This window comes from Myxine glutinosa, chromosome 8, assembly GCF_964187855.1.
Source record: "Myxine glutinosa chromosome 8, kmMyxGlut1.1, whole genome shotgun sequence".
NCBI lineage: Eukaryota > Metazoa > Chordata > Myxini > Myxiniformes > Myxinidae > Myxine > Myxine glutinosa.
In genome coordinates this window covers 101,558,596-101,583,304 of record NC_136268.1, presented here as the reverse complement: position 1 = coordinate 101,583,304, position 24,709 = coordinate 101,558,596, and the positions used below count along the sequence as shown (strand labels likewise).

Genomic DNA, 24,709 nt, shown 5'->3' with positions numbered 1-24,709 from the left:
ATCCCCTCCGGCCGCGAGATTTCTAAAAAATAATTCTTCGTCAATTTTAGAATATTTGACGCCGTTTTCAGCGTCCGAAATGTGGTAAAAAGCTTTTTTGAAATATTTTTTCAAATGCTCGAATCTCATTGGTTCCGGTAATTGGTGACGATTTTCGTTGAAGATAACCAGGGCCCGTGTGGGCCGGGGAACGATGTTGGTCTTAAAGTATTTTAATTACAAATTAGAGGTGCATACGATTGTGAATCAAACAAAGACGGGTGAAACAAACTCCTATTGAACTTTTTCGCAATTTTTTTATGCATACTTCTGCATCCGCAAGATGGCGGCCTCCATTGAGTGATTTGGTTTTTAAAAAATATTTTTTCCAATTCTCGAATCTCATTGGTTCCGGTGTTTGGTGACGATTTTCATTGAAGATAACCAGGCCCGTGCGGGCTGAGGTTGGTCTTAAAGTATTTTAATTACAAATTAGAGGTGCATAAGATTGTGAATCAAAAAAAGACGGGTGAAACAAACTCCTGTTGAACTTTTTTCAATTTGTGATGCATACTTCCGCATCCGCAAGATGGCGGCCTCCATTGAGCGATTTGGTGCGTCAAAGCTTCGAAATTCTCAAGGGATCCAGCAAAATCTGGCTTTTCAACATAATACGTATGCGTCCATTCACAACACCGGCTTCGCCGGCTCTGAGAAAAGCTGTGAGAATCAGCAAAATCTCTGTCATGCCTTGAGAGCAGAATAACGATGAGAAAAGATATGAGAAAATAAATGAGAATCAGCGTAAACCCTGTCATGCCCTGAGGGCAGTGTAACTTTGAGAAAAGCTATGTGAATCAGCATGAACCCTGTCATGCCCTGAGAGCAGAATAACTATGAGAAAAGGAATGAGAAAATAAATGAGAATCAGCACAAACCCTGTCATGCCCTGAGAGCAGAATAACTGAGAAAAGAAATGAGAAAAGCTATGATAATCAGCAAAAACCCTGTCATGCCCTGAGGGCAGTGTAACCATGAGAAAAGAAATGAGAATCAGCCGAAACCTGTCATGCCCTGAGAGCAGTATAACTATGAGAAAAGCTTTGAGAATCAGCATTAATTCTTTCATGCCCTGAGAGCAGAACAACAATGAGAAAAGAAATGAGAAAAGCTATGATAATCAGCATAAACCCTGTCATGCCCTGAGGGCAGTGTAACCATGAGAAAAGCTATGAGAATCAGCATAAATTCTATCCTGCCCTGAGAGCAGAATAACGTCGAGAAAAGAAATAAGAATCAGCATAAACCCTGTCATGCCCCAAGGGCAGTGTAACTATGAGAAAAGCTACGAGAATCTGCATAAACCCTGTCATGCCCTGAGAGCAGAGTAACCAAGAGAAAATAAAAGAGAATCAGCAAAATCTCTGTCATGCCCTGAGAGCAGAATAACTATGAGAAAAGAAATGAGAAAAAGCTATGACAATCAGCATAAACCCTGTCATGCCCTGAGGGCAGTGTAACCATGAGAAAAGAAATGAGAATCAGCACAAACCCTGTCATGCCCTGAGGGCAGTGTAATTATGAGAAAAGCTTTGAGAATCAGCATGTACCCTGTCATGCCCTGAGAGCAGAATAACTATGACAAAAGCCATGAGAATCAGCATAAACTCTTTCATGTCCTGAGAGCAGAATAACTATGAGAAAAGCCATGAGAATCAGCATAAACTCTTTCATGCCCTGAGAGCAGAATAACTATGAGAAAAGAAATGAGAATCATCAGAAACCCTGTCATGCCCTGAGGGCTGTGTAACTATGAGAAAAGCTATAAGAATCCACATAAATTCTATCATGCCCTGAGAGCAGAATAACTATGAGAAAACAAATGAGAAAAGAAATGAGAATCAGCATAAACCCTGTCATGCCCCGAGGGCAGTTTAACTATGAGAAAAGCTATGAGAATCCACATAAATTCTGTCATGCCCTGAGAGAACAATAACGATGAGAAAAGATTTGAGAAAAGCTATGATAATCAGCAGAAATTCTATCCTGCCCTGAGAGCAGAATAATTTTGAGAAAAGAAATGAGAATCAGCAGAAACCCTGTCATGCCCTGAGGGCAATGTAACTTTGAGAAAAGCTTCATGAATCAGCATGAGCCCGATCATGCCCCGAGAGCAGAGTAACCAAGAGAAAATAAAAGAGAATCAGCAAAATCTCTGTCATGCCTGGAGAGCAGAATAACGATGAGAAAAGATTTGAGAAAAGAAATGAGAATCAGCAGAAACCCTGTCATGCCCTGAGGGCAGTGTAACTTTGAGAAAAGCTATGAGAATCCACATAAATTCTATCATGCCCTGGGAGCAGAATAACTATGAGAAAAGAAATGAGAAAAGAATTGAGAATCATCAGAAAACCTGTCATGCCCTGAGGGCAGTGTAACTATGAGAATCCACATAAATTCTATCATGCCCTGAGACCAGAATAACTATGAGAAAAGAAATGACAAAAGAAATGAGAATCAGCATAAACCCTGTCATGCCCTGAGGGCAGTGTAACCTGAGAAATTCTATGAGAATCAGCATAAATTCTCTCCTGCCCTGAGAGCAGAATAATTTTGAGAAAAGAAATGAGAGTCAGCAGAAACCCTGTCATGCCGTGAGAGCAGAGTAACCATGAGAAAAGAAATGAGAAAAGAAATGAGATTCAGCAGAAACCCTGTCATGCCCTGAGAGCAGAATAACTATGAGAAAAGCTATGAGAATCAGCATGAATTCTATCCTGCCCTGAGAGCAGAATAACTTCGAGAAAAGAAATGAGAATTAGCATAAACCCTGTCATGGCCTGAGGGCAGTGTCACTTTGAGAAAAGCTATGTGAATCAGCATGACCCCTGTCATGCCCGGAGAGCAGAATAACTATGAGAAAATAAATGAGAATCAGCATAAACCCTGTCATGCCTTGAGAGCAGAATAACTATGAGAAAAGAAATGAGAATCAGCATTAATTTTTTCATGCCCTGACAGCAGAGCAACCAAGAGAAAATAAATGAGAAAATAAATGAGAAAATAAATGAGAATCAGCATAAACCCTGTCATGCCCTGAGGGCAGTGTAACCATGAGAAAAGAAATGAGAATCAGCATAATACCTGACATGCCCTGAGGGCAGTGTAACTTTGAGAAAAGCTATGAGAATCCACATAAATTCTATCCTGCCCTGAGAGCAGAATAACTATGAGAAAAAAATGAGAAAAGAAATGAGAATCAGCATAATACCTGACATGCCCTGAGAGCAGAATAACTATGAGAAAAGCGATGAGAATCAGCATAAATTCTATCCTGCCCTGAGAGCAGAATAACTATGAGAAAAGCAATGAGAAAATAAATGAGAATGAGCATAAACCCTGTCATGCCCTGAGGGCAATGTAACTATGAGAAAAGCAATGAGAATCCACATAAATTCTATCATGCCCTGAGAGCAGAATAACTATGAGAAAATAAATGAGAATCAGCACAAACCCTGTCATGCCCTGAGGGCAGTGTAACTTTGAGAAAAGAAATGAGAATCAGCAGAAACCCTGTATTGCCCTGAGAGCAGAATAACTATGAGAAAAGCCATGAGAATCAGCATAAACGTTTTCATGCCCTGAGAGCAGAATAACTATGAGAAAAGCAATGAGAAAATAAATGAGAATGAGCATAAACCCTGTCATGCCCTGAGGGCAATGTAACTATGAGAAAAGCAATGAGAATCCACATAAATTCTATCATGCCCTGAGAGCAGAATAACTATGAGAAAATAAATGAGAAAAGAAATGAGAATCAGCATAAACCATGTCATGCCCTGAGGGCAGTGTAACTTTGAGAAAAGAAATGAGAATCAGCATAAACCCTGTCATGCCCTGAAGGCAGTTTAACTATGAGAAAAGCTATGAGAATCCACATAAATTCTGTAATGCCCTGAGAGAACAATAACGATGAGAAAAGATTTGAGAAAAGCTATGATAATCAGCATAAATTCTATCCTGCCCTGAGAGCAGAATAATTTTGACAAAAGAAATGAGAATCAGCAGAAACCCTGTCATGCCCTGAGGGCAGTGTAACTATGAGAAAAGCTACGAGAATCTGAATAACTTCTGTCATGCCCTGAGAGCAGAATAACGATGAGAAAATAAATGAGAATCAGCATAAACCCTGTCATGCCCTGAGGGCAGTGTAACTATGAGAAAAGGTATCAGGATCTGCATCACTTCTGTCATGCCCTGAGAGCAGAATAACTATGAGAAAAGAAATGAGAAAAGCGATGATAATCAGCATAAACCCTGCCATGCCCTGAGGGCAGTGTAACTATGAGAAAAGCTATGAGAATCTGAATAACTTCTGTCATGCCCTGAGGGCAGTGTAACCATGAGAAAAGAAATGAGAATCAGCATAAATCCTGTCATGCCCTGAGGGCAGTTTAACTATGAGAAAAGATATGAGAAAAGCTGTGATAATCAGCATGAGCCCTATCATGCCCTGAGAGCAGAGTAACCAAGAGAAAATAAAAGAGAATCAGCAAAATCTCTGTCATGCCTTGAGAGCAGAATAACGATGAGAAAAGAAATGAGAATCACCACAAACTCTGTCATGCCCTGAGGGCAGTGTAACTTTGAGAAAAGCTATGAGAATCCACATAAATTCTATCATGCCCTGAGAGCACAAGAACTATGAGAAAAGCTATCAGGATCTGCATCACTTCTGTCATGCCCTGAGAGCAGAATAACGATGAGAAAAGATATGAGAAAATAAATGAGAATCAGCACAAACCCTGTCATTCCCTGAGAGCAAAATAACTATGAGAAAAGAAATGAGAATCACCACAAACCCTGTCATGCCCTGAGGGCAGTGTAACTTTGAGAAAAGCTATGAGAAACCACATCAATTCGATCATGCCCTGAGAGCACAATAACCATGAGAAAATAAATGAGAAAAGAAATGAGAATCAGCACAAACCCTGCCATGCCCTGAGGGCAGTGTAACCATGAGAAAAGCTTTGAGAATCAGCAGAAATTCTATCCTGCCCTGAGAGCAGAATAATTTTGAGAAAAGAAATGAGAAAAGAAATGAGATTCAGCATAAACCCTGTCATGCCCTGAGAGCAGAATAACTATGAGAAAAGCTATGAGAATCAGCATAAATTATATCCTGACCTGAGAGCAGAATAACTTCGAGAAAAGAAATAAGAATCAGCATAAACCCTGTCATGCCCTGAGGACAGTGTAACTATGAGAAAAGCGACGAGAATCTGCATAACTTCTGTCATGCCCTGAGAGCAGAATAACGATGAGAAAATAAATGAGAATCAGCATAAACCCTGTCATGCCCTGAGAGCAGAATAACTATGAGAAAAGCCATGAGACATCAGCATTAATTATTTCATGCCCTGAGAGCAGAACAACAATGAGAAAAGAAATGAGAAAAGAAATGAGAATCAGCATAAACCCTGTCATGCCTTGAGAGCAGAATAACTATGAGAAAAGCCATGAGACATCAGCATTAATTCTTTCATGCCCTGAGAGCAGAACAACAATGAGAAAAGAAATGAGAAAAGCTATGATAATCAGCATAAACCCTGTCATGCACTGATGGCAGTGTAACCATGAGAAAAGAAATGAGAATCAGCATAAACCCTGACATGCCCTGAGGGCAGTGTAACTTTGAGAAAAGCTATGAGAATCCACATAAATTCTATCATGCCCTGAGAGCAGAATAACTATGAGAAAAGCGATGAGAATCAGCATAAATTCTATCTTGCCCTGAGAGCAGAATAATTTTGAGAAAAGAAATGAGAAAAGAAATGAGAATCAGCAGAACCCTGTCATGCCCTGAGGGCAGTGTAACTTTGAGAAAAGTGATGAGAATCAGCATCAACCCTGTCATGCCCTGAGAGCAGAATAACTATGAGAAAAGCAATGAGAAAATAAATGAGAATCAGCAGAAATCCTGTCATGCACTGAGGGCAGTGTAACTACGAGAAAAGCCATAATAATAATAATAATAATAATAATAATACATTTATTTTATATAGCGCTTTTCAAGAAGTCCAAAGACGCTTTGACAGAGTACAAAAAAAACAAGTGCGAAAAGACAAAAATCAATAGGTAAATAATCAAAGCAAAAGGAAGGAGAAGGAGAAGAGATAGTCAGGGGTTAAATGCTGTGGGTTAAATGTTGAATGCAGTGTTGAACAGGTGGGTCTTGAGTGATGTTTTGAATGTGGTGAGTGAGGAGGAGTCTCTGATGGTGTGAGGTAGTGAGTTCAAGAGGGTGGCAGCAGCGATGGAGAAGGCCCTGTCCCCCCAGGATCTGAATTTGGTCCGGATGGGGGGGGGGGTCAGGAGGTTGGTACCAGCAGAGCGGAGGTTGCGGGTGGGAGTGTGTCTGGAGAGGAGGTCAGTCAGGTAGGATGGGGCCAGGTTATGGAGGGCTTTGTAGGTCAAGAGGAGGATTTTGTACTGGATTTTCTGGGGGATGGGGAGCCAGTGAAGCTTGTAAAGGACGGGGGTGATGTGGTCACGGGTCCGGGAATGGGTGAGTAGACGGGCAGCGGAGTTCTGAATGTATTGGAGTTTATTGGTGATTATTGAGGCTGAACCATAGAGGAGGCTGTTGCAGTAGTCCAGACGGAAGGTGATGAAGGCGTGGATGAGGGTTTCTGCAGCCGTGGAGGAGAGGGATGGACGGAGACGGGCGATGTTTTTCAGGTGAAAGAAGGCTGTCTTTGTGATCTGTTTAGTGTATTTGTCGAAGGAGAGGGTTTGGTCAAAGATGATGCCAAGATTCCGGATGTGAGGGGAGGTGGATACTGGGAAACCGTCGATGTTGAGGGCAAAGTTGTGGGTGGATTTGGTGAGCGTTTTTGGGTCAATGATGATTATTTCAGATTTATCATAGTTAAGTTTGAGGAAGTTGATTTGAAGCCAGGATTTTATTTCAGTGATGCAGTTTGTCAGGATAGAGTGGGTGGCGGTGGAGATGGACTTGGTGGAGATGAAAAGCTGGATGTCATCGGCGAAGCAGTGGAATTGGAGACCATGACGGCGGATTAAGTGACCAAGGGGGGACAGGTACAGGATGAAGAGGAGGGGGCCAAGAACTGAACCTTGGGGGACACCTTGGGGGAGGGGAGCAGTGGGGGATTTGCAGTTATTGATGGAGCTGAACTGGCGTCTGTCAGAGAGGTATGATTTGATCCAAGAGAGGGCAGTGCCGGTAATGTTAAAGGTGGTTTCAAGTCGGGTGAGGAGGATGGTGTGATTGATGGTGTCAAAGGCAGCGCTGAGGTCGAGGAGGATGAGAATGTTGAGGTTGCCGGCGTCAGAGGAGAGGAGAAGGTCGTTGGTGATTTTGAGGAGAGCAGTTTCAGTACTGTGGTTGGAGCGGAATCCAGATTGGAATGTTTCATACAGGTTATTGGCAGAGAGGTGATGTTTGAGTTGAGTGGCTACAGCGCGTTCCAAAACTTTTGACAGAAAGGGTAGGTTGGAGATGGGTCTGAAGTTGTTTAGGGTGTCAGGGTTTAGTCCAGGTTTTTTCAGAATGGGGGTAACAGCAGCAATTTTGAGGGATGGTGGGACGATGCCTGTAGACAGGGAGGAGTTTATTGTTGCAGTGATAAGTGGAGAGAGAGCAGGAAGGGAGGCCTTGACAAAGCTGGAGGGGATGGGGTCAAGAGTGCAGGTGGCAGTTTTCATTCCTATGAGGAGTTCGGAGAGGTCAGTAGGGGAGACTGGGGAGAACTGAGACAGGGGTTGGCAGGATAAGGGGGGGGGGGGGCAGGTGGTTTGAGGGGGAGCGGGTGCGGTGGTGGTTAAGCTGTTGTAGATGTTGTCAATTTTGCTTTGGAGGAATGAAAGGAAGGAGATGCAGTTTTCTCCTGTGAATGACTGGGTGGTGGTGTTCAGGGGGCTGAGGAGTTTGTTTATTGTAGAGAAGAGTGCTTTTGGGTTTCCAGAGCCAGAGTGGATAATTTGAGAGTAGTAGGCAGAGCGGGCGCAGGAGAGGGCATCTTTGTAGTGCTGTAGGTGGTCCTTGTAGGCTTGGGAGTGAATTGTGAGACCTGTTTAATTGCGGAGTCTTTCAAGTTGGCGAGCACGAGTTTTCATCAGGCGGAGTTCAGGGGTAAACCAGGGAGCAGAATGGGTGAAAGAAACTGTTTTGGTTTTTATAGGCGCAAGCTGGTCAAGGCAGGAGGAGAGAGTGTGGTTGTCGTAGTCAGTGAGGTCAGAAGGGGTGTGGAGGTCAACAAAGGGAGAAGTGGACATTTTTTCAGAGAGGGTGGATGAGAATGAGGTAGGTGAAAGAGCGTTTAGCTTCCGGAAGTTGATAGTGCGATAATGCCTTGGTGCTGGGGTGGCGATGTTGATGGTCATAGTGATGGCTAAGTGGTCAGAGAGGGTGAGGTCGGAGCCAGAGAGATGGTGCAAAACTAATCCAGTGGAGCAGACAAGGTCCAGAATGTGCCCACGGTTATGGGTAGGAAAGTTGAAAATCTACATAAATGCGATGAGAATGCAGCCATGAGAATCTACATAAATTCTATCATGCCCTGAGAGCAGAATAACTATGAGAAAAGAAATGAGAAAAGAAATGAGAAAAGAAATGAGAAAAGAATGAGAATCAGCACAAACCCTGTCATTCCCTGAGGGCAGTGTATCTTTGAGAAAAGCTATGAGAATCTTCATTAATTCTTTCATGCCCTGAGAGCAGAACAATGAGAAAAGAAATGAGAAAAGCTATGATAATCAGCAAAAACCATGTCATGCCCTGAGGGCAGTGTAACCATGAGAAAAGAAATGAGAATCAGCAGAAACCCTGTCATGCCCTGAGGGCAGTGTAACTATGAGAAAAGCGATGAGAATCCACATAAATTCGATCATTCCCTGAGAGCACAATAACTATGAGAAAAGAAATGAGAATTAGCACAAACCCTGTCATGCCCTGAGGGCAGTGTAACTTTGAGAAAAGCTATGAGAAACCACATAAATTCGATCATGGCCTGAGAGCACAATAACTATGAGAAAAGTAATGAGAAAAGAAATGAGAATCAGCACAAACCCTGTCATGCCCTGAGAGCTGAACAACAATGAGAAAAGAAATGAGAAAAGCTATGACAATCAGCATAAACCATGTCATGCCCTGAGGGCAGTGTAACCATGAGAAAAGAAATGAGAATCAGCGTAAACCCTGTCATGCCCTGAAGGCAGTGTAACTTTGAGAAAAGCTATGTGAATCAGCATGAACCCTGTCATGCCCTGAGAGCCACATCTGTCCTTTGTGCTGATTCTCATTTCTTTTCTCATAGTTATTCTGCTCTCAGGGCATGAAAGAGTTTATGCTGATTCTCATGGCTTTTCTCGTAGTTATTGTGCTCTCAGGGCATGAAAGAATTAATGCTGATTTGCAAAGCTTTTTTCATAGTTATACTGCTCTCAGGGCATGACAGGGTTTAGAGGTGATTCTTATAGCTTTTCTCAAAGATACACTGCCCTCAGGGAATGACAGGATTTGTGCTGATTCTCATTTCTTTTCTCATTTCTTTTCTCATTTCTTTTCTCAAAGTTACTCTGCTCTCAGGGCATGATAGAATTTATGTGGATTCTCATAGCTTTTCTCATAGTTACACTGCCCTCAGAGCATGGCAGGGTTTCTGCTGATTCTCATTTCTTTTCTCACAGTTATTCTGCTCTCAGGGCATGATAGAATTTATGTGGATTCTCATAGCTTTTCTCATAGTTACACTGCCCTCAGAGCATGGCAGGGTTTCTGCTGATTCTCATTTCTTTTCTCATAGTTATTCTGCTCTCAGGGCACGAAAGAGTTTATGCTGATTCTCATGGCTTTTCTCATAGTTATTCTGCCCTCAGGGCATGAAAGGGTTTCTGCTGATTCTCATTTATTTTCTCAAAATTATTCTGCTCTGAGGGCAGGATAGAATTTATGTGGATTCTCATAGCTTTTCTCAAAGTTACACGACCTTCAGGGCATGACACGGTTTATGCTGATTATCATAGCTTTTCTCATAGTTATACTGCTCTCAGGGCATGACAGGGTTTCGGCTGATTCTCATTTATTTTCTCAAAGATGCACTGCCCTCAGGGAATGACAGGATTTGTGCTGATTCTCATTTCTTTTCTCATTTCTTTTCTCATTTCTTTTCTCAAAGTTACTCTGCTCTCAGGGCATGATAGAATTTATGTGGATTCTCATAGCTTTTCTCATAGTTACACTGCCCTCAGAGCATGGCAGGGTTTCTGCTGATTCTCATTTCTTTTCTCATAGTTATTCTGCTCTCAGGGCACGAAAGAGTTTATGCTGATTCTCATGGCTTTTCTCATAGTTATTCTGCTCTCAGGGCATGACAGGATTGATGCTGATTCTCATCACTTTTCTCATGGTTACACTGCCCTCAGGGCATGAAAGGGTTTCTGCTGATTCTCATTTATTTTCTCAAAATTATTCTGCTCTGAGGGCAGGATAGAATTTATGTGGATTCTCATAGCTTTTCTCAAAGTTACACGACCTTCAGGGCATGACACGGTTTATGCTGATTATCATAGCTTTTCTCATAGTTATACTGCTCTCAGGGCATGACAGGGTTTCGGCTGATTCTCATTTATTTTCTCAAAGATGCACTGCCCTCAGGGCATGACAGGGTTTATGCTGATTCTCATTTATTTTCTCATTTATTTTCTCTTGGTTACTCTGCTCTCAGGGCATGAAAGAATTAATGCTGATTCTCAAAGCTTTTCTCATCGTTATTCTGCTCTCAAGGCATGACAGGGTTTCTGCTGATTCTCATTTATTTTCTCATATCTTTTCTCATCGTTATTCTGCTCTCAGGGCATGACAGAATTTATGCAGATTCTCATAGCTTTTCTCATAGTTACACTGCCCTCAGGGAATGAGAGGGTTTGTGCTGATTCTCATTTTTTTCTCAAAGTTATTCTGCTCTCAGGGCATGATAGAATTTATGTGGATTATCATAGCTTTTCTCAATGTTACACTGCCCTCACGGCATGACAGGGTTTGTGCTGATTCTCATTGTACACCGCTCCTTGCCTATGCCATCTCCAGGCATTGCAAATCGTCATTGCCGGGCACCGAAGGGGGCTCGGCAGTGACGCACGCTGAAAGAGAGTACTCCGTTTTCACTGTGGTTGTTTCCTTGTTTGTTTGTTTGTTTTCTTGTTTGTTTGTTTGTTTTCTTGTTTGTTTGTCCGGACGATATCTCAGCCATCCTTTGAGCTAGGGGGCTGAAATTTCGGCACAATGGTGAGCAAGTCCTTTGTCAAAACAGTATTTTTTTTTTTTTGATGAATCAATTAATTGAGGAGTTATTTAATTATTAGCGATTAATTAAGTACTTATTTAATTAATCAAATTTCCTTTCTCTTCTGACCATTAACTCAGGCACCTTTGGAGTTAGGAAGCTGATATTTGGACATGCCAATGACCAGGTGATTTGGCTGCAAAGGATATTTTTGATTTATTAATTAATCAATTAATCGATTAATTATTTAATTATTCGATTAATGACAAAAAAATTTTTTTTTTTAAAGTTACAGATTCTGATGAAATAGTGGTAGTTTATGTGTTCTCTGACCAAATTGATTAATAATTTGATTTTTTTATGATTATTATTTATTTATTTTCATTATTAATCATTTATTTATTTTCTTTCTCATTTGGCCAATATCTCAGGCACCTTTTGAGCTGGGAAGCTAATATTTGGACATGAGTGACCAAGTGATGTGGCTATCAAGGATATTTTTGATTTATTGATTAATCATTTCATCTATTAATTATTTATTGATTAATCGATTAATTATTTATTGAGTAATCAATTAATTATTTAATTTTTTATAAATGACTTATTTAATTAAATTTCTAAAAGATACATCTTCAGATGAAGCACTAGTGGTTTAGTTATGCGATTAGCAAATTGATTATGAAAATATTTTGTGATAATCTTTTATTGATTTTAATTATACAATTAATCAATCAATTAGTGTACACCTCTCCCTCCCAATGCAGCCTCAATGAGCTGCACTGCGGTATTGCCGGGCGCCGGAGGCGCCCCGGCAATGCCGCGCTGCGGCATATTTAATTATTTGGCATGGGGCGGTGTACTTTGAATGTATGTGTACTTGTTTCTTTTCTCATTTCTTTTCTCACAGTTATTCTGCTCTCAGGAAATGACAGGGTTTGTGCTGATTCTCATTTATTTTCTCATTTCTTTTCTCATAGTTATTCTGCTCTAAGGGCATGACAGAAGTTATGCAGATTCTCATAGCTTTTCTCATAGTTACACTGCCCTCAGGGAATGACAGGGTTTCTGCCGATTCTCATTTCTTTTCTCAAAGTTATTCTGCTCTCAGGGCATGACAGAAGTTATGCAGATTCTCATAGCTTTTCTCATAGTTACACTGCCCTCAGGGAATGACAGGGTTTGTGCTGATTCTCATTTCTTTTCTCAAAATTATTCTGCTCTCAGGGCATGATAGAATTTATGTGGATTCTCATAGCTTTTCTCAAAGTTACACTGCCCCCAGGGCATGACAGGGTTTATCCTGATTCTCATTTCTTTTTTTCTTTTTTTTCTTTTTTTTGTATACTGAATCGAGGCTCGTGAAAGAGCTAACATTTATTTCACAAACAAATCAACCAGACAAACAAAATATACAAAAAGAGGGAGCGGAAGACAAGATGGGGAGAGAAGGGGAAGCACACAACCACAACATTTGAGAGCAGGGAGAAGTGTGGGAGGGAGAGGGCTTGGGGGCAGGAGGCGTGGGAAGGGGGGGGGGGTGGGAGAAGTATAAAACACAAGGGGACCGAAATTAGTGGGGGTAGAAAAGATCAAGGTTTTGGATGGGGGAGGATAAGAGATGGTGGTGAACAGCTGTTTTAAAGACCTGGAGGGTGGAGTGGGATTGAAGAGAGTGAGGGAGTTTGTTCCAGAGGCGGGAGAAAAGAGGAATGAAGGAGTGAAGGTGAGCAGAAAGTCTTGATTTTGGCAGTTTAACCATAAGAGGGTTGCAGGCAGATCTTGTGCGACCTGTAGGAATATTTGGGGGACAGAGCCCAGAGAGGGCTGGGGGGGCAAGGCCAGAGAGGAGTCGGTAGAAGACGGAAAGACCACCAACCTGCCTGCGGTGAGTGAGTGAAAGGCCCTTGGAGTTAGCTTCATCGCGGGAGATTCCAATGATTCTGAACGCTTTGGTTTCAACAGCGTGAAGACGGGCTAGGTGTGAGGCAGGAGCACCAGACCAGAGGGGAGAGCAGTATTCCATAGAGCTGCGGATGAAAGCCTTGTATGTGGTGAGGAGCTCAGGTGTGCCAAGGAAGGACTTCGCATGACGGAGGATGCCCAGTCGGCGACTGGCTTTGGAGGCCAGATTTGAAATGTGGTTTTCCCAGGAAAGATCATGGCAAATAGTGAGACCCAAAAGCTTGAGTGACAGAACTTCTTGGAGAGGATAATTCAGAAAGTGGATGGGAGGGTTTTCCAGTTGGTCTTTTCAGAGAGACATCGTAAGAGTGTGAGATTTATCAGGATTGAAAGACATGTTCCATTTTTTTGCCCAGTCTGTGATTTTGTCCAGGTCTGCAGAGAGTGAGGAGGCTGCAGACTGCCGATCTGAGGGATGAGGAATGGAGCGACAGAGAGTAGAGTAGTCAGCAAAGAGATAGAGAGGATTTTCAAGAAAGTCAGAGAGATCATTGATGAAGACCAGAAAAAGCACAGGGCCCAGAACACTACCTTGGGGAACTCCAGCCTGAACAGGAAGAGGAGATGAGAGAAACCCATTCAGGGCCACACGTTGACTACGACCAGAGAGGAAGTCCGCCAGCCATGCGTGGAGATTTCCATGGATACCAAAGGAGGAGAGTTTGGTGAGCAGAGCAGGGTGCCAGACCGTATCGAAGGCACGTGAAATGTCAAGGGAGACGGCTCTAATTTCCTGTTTGGCGTTGAGGACCTCCATCCATTGTTGAGAAAGCAGAAGCAGCATGTCCAGAGTAGAGTGACCAGGTCTGAAACCAAATTGATGATCAGAGATCAAGCCATTGGAGAAGAGGAAAGATTTCATATCTGAAGCAATGATGGATTCCATGACTTTGCTGATAATTGGGAGAAGGCTGATTGGTCTGTAGTTGCTGGGATCTGTTTTTGCACCTTTTTTGTGCAAAGCGGTGATGTTGGCTGATTTCCAAGCAGATGGCAGATGACCTTGAGCAAAGGAGAGGGTGAAGAGAACAGAAAGAGGGAGTGAAAGAGCGGAAGCACATGATTTTAGGACCCGTGGGCTGATGCCATCAGGACCAGTTGCAGAATCAGAGTCGAGGGTTGACAGAAACTTTTCCACCTTGTCAGGAGGAAAGGACACAGAGTCCAGGAGCAGCTGGGTATGACTGGGTACGGTGGGTACAGAGAGGGATGGGTTTGGGACACAAGATTTAGAGGCAAACACAGAGTTGAGGCATTCAGCTTTTTCACGTGCGGAGTCAGCCGTTAAGCCATTTGAGGTGAGGGAGGGGATGGAGGGGGAACAAACACCAGAAACAGATTTGACCAGACGCCACCAGGATTTGGAAGAGGGAGACAGATAAGAGAGTTCGGTCTTGAGAACGGTGAGATATTGTTTCCTGGCTCTCCTGAGGGTGGACACACACTTGTTTCGGGCTTTGTGAAAGGAAATGAGATTTCCTTCCGTTGGATTTGCTTTCCAGGAGACGAAAGCAAGTTGTTTCAGGGCAACAGCCTCACCACAAGATTCCGTGTACCATGGACGGGAGGAAGGGTATGACAACTGAAGACGAGATGGGATAAATCTGTGCATGAGAGAGAGCAATTTACTTTGAAAGAATTCCCAGGATGAGTTGATGTCAGAGGCGGTAGAGATGGGAGACCAGTCCAGATGATTGATGGCTGCTTGAAGACCGTGCCAGTTGGCCTGAGTGAAATGCCAGACTCGTCGACACTGAGGAGGCTCTCTGAGAATGGTCAGAGAGATGTCCACTTTGACAAGCACATGATCAGATGAGCCGATTGGAGCAGAAGAAGAGCAGCAGACATTTTCAGGGAAGTTTGTCATAACCAAATCCAGAAGAGAAGATGCTCCGTTGACTGAGATCCGGGTCGGGAAATTGACAGATTGTGTCAGTCCCAGTGAGTCGCAGAAGTCCTTTGCTGAAGAGCCATGGCTGGTGAGAGAGGTACCCACACCCAGCCAACTGGCATGGTGACAATTGAAATCACCACATATGAGGAAGAGAGAGTTGGGATGGGTAGATAGAAGTTGGTCCATATTATCAGACAGCGAGATGTAGATGGAGTCATCGCTGTTTGGTGGACGGTACAACACACATATGAACAAAAGGTGGGAGCGATGGGGAAGCTGTAGCCAAAGGTATTCCTGGGGGTGAGGTGGAGAGAGGGCAGTGGAGGGCGAGTGAGGAAGAGAGTTTTTTTTATAAAGATAGCAACCCCACCTCCAGGACGAGGCTCAGGTCTATCATACCAGGTCAATTTTCTCATGGTTGCACTACCTTCAGGGCACGACACGGTTTATGCTGATTCTCAAAGCTTTTCTCATAATTACACTGCCCTCATGGCATGACAGGGTTTGTGCTGATTCTCATTTCTTTTCTCATGGTTACACTGCCCTCAGGGCATGACAGGGTTTATGCTGATTCTCAAAGCTTTTCTCAAAGTTACACTGCCTTCAGGGCATGACAGGGTTTCCGCTGATTCTCATTTCTTTTCTCATTTCTTTTCTCATAGTTATTCTGCTCTCAGGGCATGACAGGGTTTATACTGATTCTCATTTCTTTTCTCGAAGTTATTCTGCTCTCAGGGCAGGATAGAATTTATGCTGATTCTCATAGCTTTTCTCATAGTTACACTGCCCTCAGGGCATGACAGGGTTTCTGCTGATCTCATTTATTTTCTGATATCTTTTCTCATCGTTATTCTGCTCTGAGGGCATGACAGAGGTGATGCAGATCCTCATAGCTTTTCTCATGGTTACACTGCCCTCAGGGCATGACATGGTTTATGCTGATTGTCATAGCTTTTCTCATTTCTTTTCTCATTGTTTTGTTCTGCTCTCAGGGCATGAAAGAATTAATGCTGATTCTCAAAGCTTTTTTCATCGTTATTCTGCTCTCAGGGCATGAAAACGTTTATGCTGATTCTCATCGCTTTTCTCATCATTACACTGCCCTCAGGGCATTACATGGTTTGTGCTGATTCTCATTTCTTTTCTCATGGTTACACTGCCCTCAGGGCATGACAGAGTTTATGCTGATTGTCATAGCTTTTCTCATTTATTTTCTCATAGTTATTCTGCTCTCAGGGCATGACAGGGTTCATGCTGATTCACATGGCTTTTCTCAAAGTTACACTGCCCTCAGGGCATGACAGGTTTTACGCTGATTCTCATTTCTTTTCTCACAGTTATTCTGCTCTCTGGGCATGATAGAATTTATGTGGATTCTCATAGCTTTTCTCATAGTTACACTGCCCTCAGGGCATGACAGGGTTTATGCTGATTCTCATTTTTTTCTCATTTCTTTTCTCAAAGTTATTCTGCTCTCAGGGCATGAAAAAGTTTATGCTGATTCTCATGGCTTTTCTCGTAGTTATTCTGCTCTCAGGGCATGACAGGGTATGACAGGACAGAGGCGGCCATTTGACCCATCTCTTTCACTTTGGCCCCCTATCACTTTCACATCACAGAAAGGTCAGTGGTCTTTGTCTTCCACCACCGCCTTGGTGGTCTTGCACCCTCTTCTCTTTCTGTACTTTGTTCCCCTCTCTCCTCAGCCCCCCCCCCCCCTCCCCCATGCCCAGGTTTCAGCAGGGCGCACACATTTCCACCATCAACCCCCTTGTGGTGAAACTCTCTAAATCTTGAATCTCTGCTCATCACCACTCATTAGTTCTTCATTTTCTTGCCTGTGCAACCAGCTTCCACATTCTCTTCAATCACTTTCGTCCCACTTGGTCTTCAAGACAGCTCTTCACCACCATTTCAGATCGTCCCCAATCCAAAACCATGATCTTTTCTATCCCCATTAACCCTCCCTAAGCCCACCTCTTTCCAACTTTCCTGACAGTTTACTTCTGTATCTATCTTGTCCACCCCGTGTGTCTTCCCCTACCCCTCATTCCTCCCCACATGCCTTATTTGTCCCACTAATTTGTCTCTCTCAGATCAAAGTCCGTATCTGGATCTTCATCAAAATTGAATCCTTTTGTCTTTGTCACATACCCGACCTGCCCACCATGTTTTGTCTGATTCGTCCACAACTTTTTGAGATATCGTGCTATATCTCGTTTTTTGCCCTGTGGTGAAAAATCAATTTTAGTTTCTCAGATTTAGATCCGGATCCAGATCGTCATCAAAATCGAATCACATCGTCCTTGTCACATACCGAACCTCTCCACCAAATTACGTCCATAACTTTTGAGATATCCTGTTGACAGACGGACAGACAGACAGGTATGAAAACATAACCTCCGCCACCAATTATAATTAATGCACTTCTAATGATTAGTATAACATTACTGAAGACGAGGCATTCCTCACAATAAATACTCCTCATGTTATTTGGTGTCTCACAGCAGATATTTTGGAAATGTACTCCGTACTTCAATCACTTTTGTCTCACTAATGAGAGATTGAAGAAAGAAAAATTGTCCAAGAGTGATGATGGTACTTCACCTGGGTAATCTGAGGTGAGACCCCCTTTGTCTTCCCCCAACCAACTTAGGTACAATCAATTTAAAGTCCCCCTTCCCTCCCCACCTTTCACCCACTCACAATAAAATGTACAATCTGAACTCGCGCCGGAAATGAATGTGACGTCACAATTAGATACACCGATTGTTGCTTCACTGACAGCCCTTACTGGGAGTAAACTTGGCTAACCTTGTCCAAAGTTGACTCTCCCAGCACGATAAGGCTTTGGGTAAATGTTTGTCATTCCCAATGTCTCTCATCATCCTTTCAAACTTTTCACCCACAAGCCAACGATTTTCTCTCCCAGTAGCAAATGAAGATGTTGGTTTCTTTTTGAAAATGGCGTTTAACCAGGGGACGACAGCATTGGTCCTTCACATCGAGGCCAAAATCAACTACAAGGGAACCGAATGACTCAAACTTTCTATCCAACCAAATTCAATTTAAATTGGCGGATTTGGGAATTCTACAAACGATTGCATTGTTGGGAGAATTTGCAGAGCCTACCGTTCCTGTTTGGTCATTAACTCGAAACTCGATGTGAGCAAACAACCCCAATCGTTATAATGGGGACGAAAGTGCACCCGAAGCATGGGACAATGGAACAACACTGTGATCTAGAGGAACAACACCATGGTCCAGAGGAACCTAACCGTGATCCAAAGGAACCAAACCTTGATCCAGAGGAACAACACCATGGTCCAGAGGAACCTAACTGTGATCCAAAGGAACAACACCTTGATCCAGAGGAACAACACCATAGTCCAGAGGAACCAAAAAGTGATCCAGAAGAACAACATCATGGTCTGGGGGAACCAAACTCTGATCTAGAGGAACCACACCATGATCTAGAGGAATCACACCATGGTCCAGAGTAAGCACACCATGGTCCAGAGGAACCACACCATGGTCCAGAGGAACTTCACCATAGTCCAGAGGAACCAAAAAGTGATCCAGAGGAACAACATCATGGTCTGGGGGAACCAAACTCTGATCTAGAGGAACCACACCATGATCTAGACTCTAGAGGAATCACACCATGGTCCAGGGTAACCACACCATGGTCCAGAGGAACCACACCATGGTCCAGAGGAACCACACCATGGTCAAGAGGAACAACACCATGATCCAGAGGAACAACACCATGGCCCAGAGGAACAACATCATGGTCCAGAGGAACAACACCATGGTCTAGACTCTAGAGGAACCAAACAGTGATCCAGAGGAACAACACCATGGCCCAGAGGAACAACACCATGGTCAAGAGGAACCAAACAGGGATCCAGAGGAACCAAACCATGATCCAGAGGAACAACACCATGGTCTAGACTGGAGGAACAACACCATGGTCCAGAGGAACCAAACCGTGATCCAGAGGAACAACACCATGGCCCAGGGGAACCAAACAGTGATCCAGAGGAACCAAACCATGATCCAGAGGAACAACACCATGGTCTAGACTGGAGGAACCACACCATGATCCAAAGGAACTAAACCGTGATCCAGAGGAACAACACCATGGTCCATAGGAACCAAACTGTGATCCAGAGGAACAACACCATGGTCCAGAGGAAACAAACTGCGATCTAGAGGAACAACACCATGGTCAAGAGGAACCAAAACTTGATCCAGAGGAACCATGCCATGTTCCAGGAAAAGCGAAACTTTGACCACATTGTATAAATTGTCCAGTTTTCAGGCTTTTCCTGAAAGTTATTTAGTTTGGACATTAAATCTGGAAGTGGATGTTTTTCGGGTTTCATACAGAGAGACATGAATGTGCACAAAATGGCTGTATTCTGGTTAATGATGGAGCCGGGAAGGCGGGAACACACATTCCTCGGTTTATCTGTGCCGTTCCAGCAGCCAAAGGTCATAAACACATATGCATGTTGGCTTTACATATTCCCTGCTTGTCTCTGTGTCCTCAGACTATTCTGCATGATGCTGACAAAGAAGGATCTCACTCACGGTTCGTTTCACTGTTTTATTTTAATTTCAAAACTAATTTGTGATTACATGCAAGTGGTAAAACACAACACCGATATGCATCAGACAGCATCGGCAACGGGAACGCTGCACAAATCCATCTGGAAATTCTGCTTCCAAGAAAAAGCAAAACATTTCATTGAAATGGACATGGATACGAGTAAATGTTTATTACAAAGGAGTAACAAGACAAGGAATAAACAGTAAACACGAGAATTCAATGAGAAATAAGATTTTGCAACAGTTTCTACCTTCTTTTTGTTTTGCTAATTTACAATTGCATTTCCTTTAACTGGATTTTAATTTTTATTCTTCACAATTTTGTTCCTCTGTCCTCCCTTCCTCCCCCCATTTATCTTCCATTTCTCTCTCATTCACTTTATCACTTGCACTACCCCTTCCACACATACCATCCATTGTTCCACCATGTGAGACCCCTTTATCCTCCTTTTCTTCCCACAATTCCCCACTCTCAGTGTAAGCACCTGCCTTACAAGCCATAAGCTCTAATCCCTAAACTTATGATCTTCACAATATTCTCCAGTCCATAAACCCCTACTTTGAGCAGAAAGCAGGACGTCCTTATAGAACAAGACCATAGACGCCCTCCCTCCTTCCCAGTCTCCCCACATAGCATTCAGGCACTAGTTGCAAGGATGGGACACACGGCCCATAAACAGCACAGAATTGAGCGCAACCTCACGGATAAGCATCACAAACGGCTGGTCAGCGTGGAACTCCTCCATGTTAGGTTGAGAAGAACGGGCCAAGAACACAATTGCCGAAGCGGCACCCGCCTCGCTCCCAGCCTCGTTCACCTGCCAACATCAGAGGAGGTTGTGGTTACGTTTTTCACAAGTTACATACTGAGCTTGCGAACCAGTGATAAATGTAACTAAATTTACAAAGAACATAGGATACATCACATGAAGGTGCCATGACGAGATATAAGTTCCTATTGATACCAACATAGCAAACACCTCACCTCAATGAATGCTTTATGGAAAACATCGGAGGCGTAAAGACCCATGTGTTTACTGTCCGGGACTAACATCCCTGCAGGAAAAACACCAGAAAGCCCTTAAATGTGTTTCGAAATATCCACAAACAATAAAACCAACACGATGTTTTAACATTAAACCACATTAAACCACATTGTTAAACCATATGTTAAACATTGTTAAACCACATTGTTAAACCACATGTTAAACCACATGTTAAACCACATTTCCAATCTGGCCTCCAAAGCCAGTCGCCGACTGGGCATCCTCCGTCGTGCGAAGTCCTTCCTTGGCACACCTGACTCCTCACCACATACAAGGTTTTCATCCGCAGCTCAATGGAATATTGCTCTCCCCTCTGGGCCGGTGCTCCTGCCTCTCACCTAGCTCGGCTTCACGCTGATGAAACCAAAGCTTTCAGAATCATTGGAATCTCCCGCGATGAAGCTAACTCCGAGGGCCTTTCACTTACTCACCGCAGGCAGGTTGGTGGTCTTTCTGTCTTCTACCGACTCCTCTCTGGCCTAGCCCCTCTTCCCCAGCCTACCCCCCCCCCCCCCGCCCCAGCCCTGTCTGTGCTCTGTCCCCCAAATACTCCTACAGGTCGCACAAGATATGCCTGCAACCCTCTTCTGGTTAAACTGCCAAAATCAAGACTCTCTGCTCACCTTCACTCCTTCATTCCTCTTTTCTCCCGCCTCTGGAACAAACTCCCTCACTCTCTTCAATCCCACTCCTCCCTTCAGGTCTTTAAAACAGCTGTTCACCACCATCTCTTATCTTCCCCCATCCAAAACCTTGATCTTTTCTACCCCCGCTAATTGCACCCCAGATCCACTTTTTTGAAATACCAACTTCCTTCCTGGAAGTCCTTGCAGTGTCCTTGTGTTTTATACTTCTCCCACACCCTCCCCCTTCCCACGCCTCCTCCCCCCAAGCCCTCTCCCTCCCACAGATCTCCCAATGTCCCTGCTCTGAAATGTTGTGTTTGTGCGCTTCCCCTTCTCTCCCCATTTTGTCTACCGCTCCCATTATTATATGTTTTGTGTGTCTGTTTGACTTTTTGTGTGATAAATGTTAGCTTTTTCACGAGCCTCGATCCTGTATACAAAAAACCCCCAAGAAAAACTGCACATTTCTGCACCCACCAGACAGATCGGCATCTTGTGCAGAGAAGATGTCGATGAGGCCGAGAGCTTGTAAGTGTTCCTTCAGGCTGAAACTATCCTCAAGCGAGAAGCGAGGAAGACTCACAAACACTGGCTGCTCACTCATCGCTTTGATCCAGCGATTAATCGATTCAGGGGAAAGCCGGGCCTCAATCTCCTCCAGTTGGTAGCGCCTGGTGGGCAGCAAAAGGATGATGCTGAAAGCATCCCCGTGGTAGGGAAGCTCCAGTATTTGAAGGCCTTCACTTTCCAAGCGCGCGTGTCGAAAGCGTCCTTTTTCCTCCATCATACTGACGTTGCAGGACAGGTCCAATGTTGGGTGGAAATCTGTGTAATATGTGTTGTACTTGTCAAAACCATGCTTCCACATTCCCTGCGAGAGTAACAACAAAAACACGTCATTTTATCTGAACTTGGAGTACTCCAGCATCGTTCAAACATAATCTAAAGTATACATAAACAAAAGACCTGTAAACTCATTACCAAAAAAAACATTTTAAAGTGCTAATTGTAACAAAAACTTTCATTGCAGGAGTCTAACTATCCAAACAAAATGGGGTACGAGAACCCTCAGCATATAGAGATAAAGCTCAAGTCCTCACAAGTAGAGCAGACACACACAAATCGTTCGTTATGGTGAGCAAACTGAAAGGTTTCTCGTTTTCACAAAACTTTATCGACTTAAATTAAAATATTTTGCAGAAAAATGGTAAAGAGGTGATGAAAGACGTGGAGGAGAGGATGAAAAAGAGGTGAAAGAATGAAGAGACACAAAAGGCTCGAGTACGCTGCTTGCCTTAAAGAAAATGGCGTTTACAATGACCAGCTGAGTTTCCGGAGTGATACCGTCTGGTGGAATGACGTTCTTGACTTTCCCCTGGGTCTTTTCGGCCACCCAATTGTTGATGGCGAACAGGGACTCGTTGGTCTTCTCCTGCGGATCACACGTCATGTTAATAGCTCTGATGTGGACCATGATAGATGAGCATTAGGCCTTCCGTCTCGATTTAGGGTTACAAATATTACACCTTGGAATAATGGCGAGGAAGGTGGGAATATAAAGGAGGGAATTGGAGGATGTTTATGGGGAATGCGAAGTCTGAAACACACCGCAAAGTTGAGAGGTAGAAGCTTTGCCCCGTAATGACCCTCGCTGAAGTCTTGGTAGGATGGGTTAAAGACGATGGACTTGGTGCCAAACAGACGGTTTGCAGCGACCAGTTGCGTTGACTTGTTTGCCTTGCGGTACAGTCGATCATTGAGTTTAGAAAAAAACATGTGGATCTGGCTCGAGGTTTTCTTTGTGACGCTTTCAAATTCAAATACCTGTCGGAAGAGTGCAAGATAAGGTGTGTGGAGTTGCAAGAAGAGAGAAAATTGAACTGTGAATCAAAAATACTGTACAGCGCTTTTAAAGTACAGTGTATGGTGTATCTGACACACTCTCCTACAGTATCATCGAATACCTCATACCTTTTACCCCCCCGAACCGATCAAAAAACACCAGCCACCACCTCTAAAACCTAGCTCCTCCTCCTCGCCCAAAACATAACCCTTCCCACCAACCCAGAACTAACCCACTCACACCAAAACATAAACCCTCCAACTCACCCAAACCTAACCCACTCGCACCAAAATAGACCCTCCCACCCACCAAAACCTAACACACTCTCCCCAAAACATAAACCCTCCTACACATCCAGACCAAACCCACTCGCACCAAAATAGACCCTCCCACCCACCCAGACCTAACCCACTCTCCCCAAAACATAAACACTCCGACACACCCAGACCTGACCCACTCAACCGAAAACATAAACGGTCCTACACACCCAAACCTAAACCACTCACCCAAAAACATAACCCCTTCTCCCCACCCAAACCTAACCCACTCTCCCCAAAGCATAAACCCTCCCACCCACCCAGACCTAACCCACTCTCCCCAAAACATAAACACTCCGACACACCCAGACCTGACCCACTCAACCGAAAACATAAACGCTCCCACACACCCAAACCTAAGCCACTCACCCCAAAACATAACCCCTTCTACCCACCCAAACCTAACCCACTCACCCCTAAACATAAACCATCCCACCCACCCAGACCTAAACCACTCTCCACAAAACAGAAACCCTCCTAAACACCCAAATCTATCCCACTCACCCCAAAACATAAACCCTCCTACACACCCAAACCTAACCCACTCTCCTCAAAACATAAACTCGCCTGCACACCCAAAGGTAACCCACTCTCCCCAAAACATAACCCCTTCTCCCCACCCAAACCTAACCCACTCTCCCCAAAGCATAACCCCTCCTACCTGACCAAGCCTAGCCCACTCCCCCAAACATTAAGCCCTCCTACCCACCCAAACCTAACCCACTCTCCCCAAAAGCTAAACCCTCCTATCCTCCTAAAACCTAAGCCACTCTCCCCAAAACATAACCCCTCCTAGCCAACCAAGTCTAATCCACTCCGCAAAACCTAACCCCTGCTGCCACCTAAACCTAACCCACTCTCCCCAAAACAGAAAGCTCTCCTACCCACCCAAACCTGAGCCACTGTCCCCAAAACCTAACCCTTCCTCCCCAAAATCTAACCCCATTCCCAAAACCTAACTGCACCTCCCAACAAACCACGCAAAACTTACCTTGCATCTCTCCATGGGCTTCAGTTGAAAATATATAAAAGTCAGATGTAATATTTTACTAAACCGTTCTGTTTCATCCAGACTGTTTCATTAACTTCCATCAGAGCTATTTATTCAACAAAATAAAG

General features: G+C 43.8%; 1 protein-coding gene and 1 long non-coding RNA gene across 2 annotated transcripts in view; one reads left to right on the top strand and one right to left on the bottom strand.

Annotated features, from left to right (window-relative positions):
* The window catches only part of LOC137432780 (uncharacterized), a 20,370-nt gene extending 502 nt beyond the window's left edge, over positions 1-19,868 (top strand). Inside the window, exon 2 of the long non-coding RNA XR_010985566.2 lies at positions 19,701-19,868. This is a non-coding gene — a long non-coding RNA (uncharacterized LOC137432780). The remainder of the gene's footprint in view (positions 1-19,700) is intronic.
* SERPINC1 (serpin family C member 1) overlaps positions 19,743-24,709 on the bottom strand; it is a 26,217-nt gene continuing 21,250 nt past the window's right edge. The window contains exons 2-6 of the mRNA XM_068124978.2: positions 23,039-23,254; positions 22,725-22,862; positions 21,908-22,301; positions 20,744-20,814; positions 19,743-20,576 (exon numbers count right to left, since the gene is read on the bottom strand). Coding sequence (XP_067981079.2) covers positions 20,403-20,576; positions 20,744-20,814; positions 21,908-22,301; positions 22,725-22,862; positions 23,039-23,254 — 993 coding nt within the window. The 3' untranslated portion in view covers positions 19,743-20,402. The remainder of the gene's footprint in view (positions 20,577-20,743; positions 20,815-21,907; positions 22,302-22,724; positions 22,863-23,038; positions 23,255-24,709) is intronic.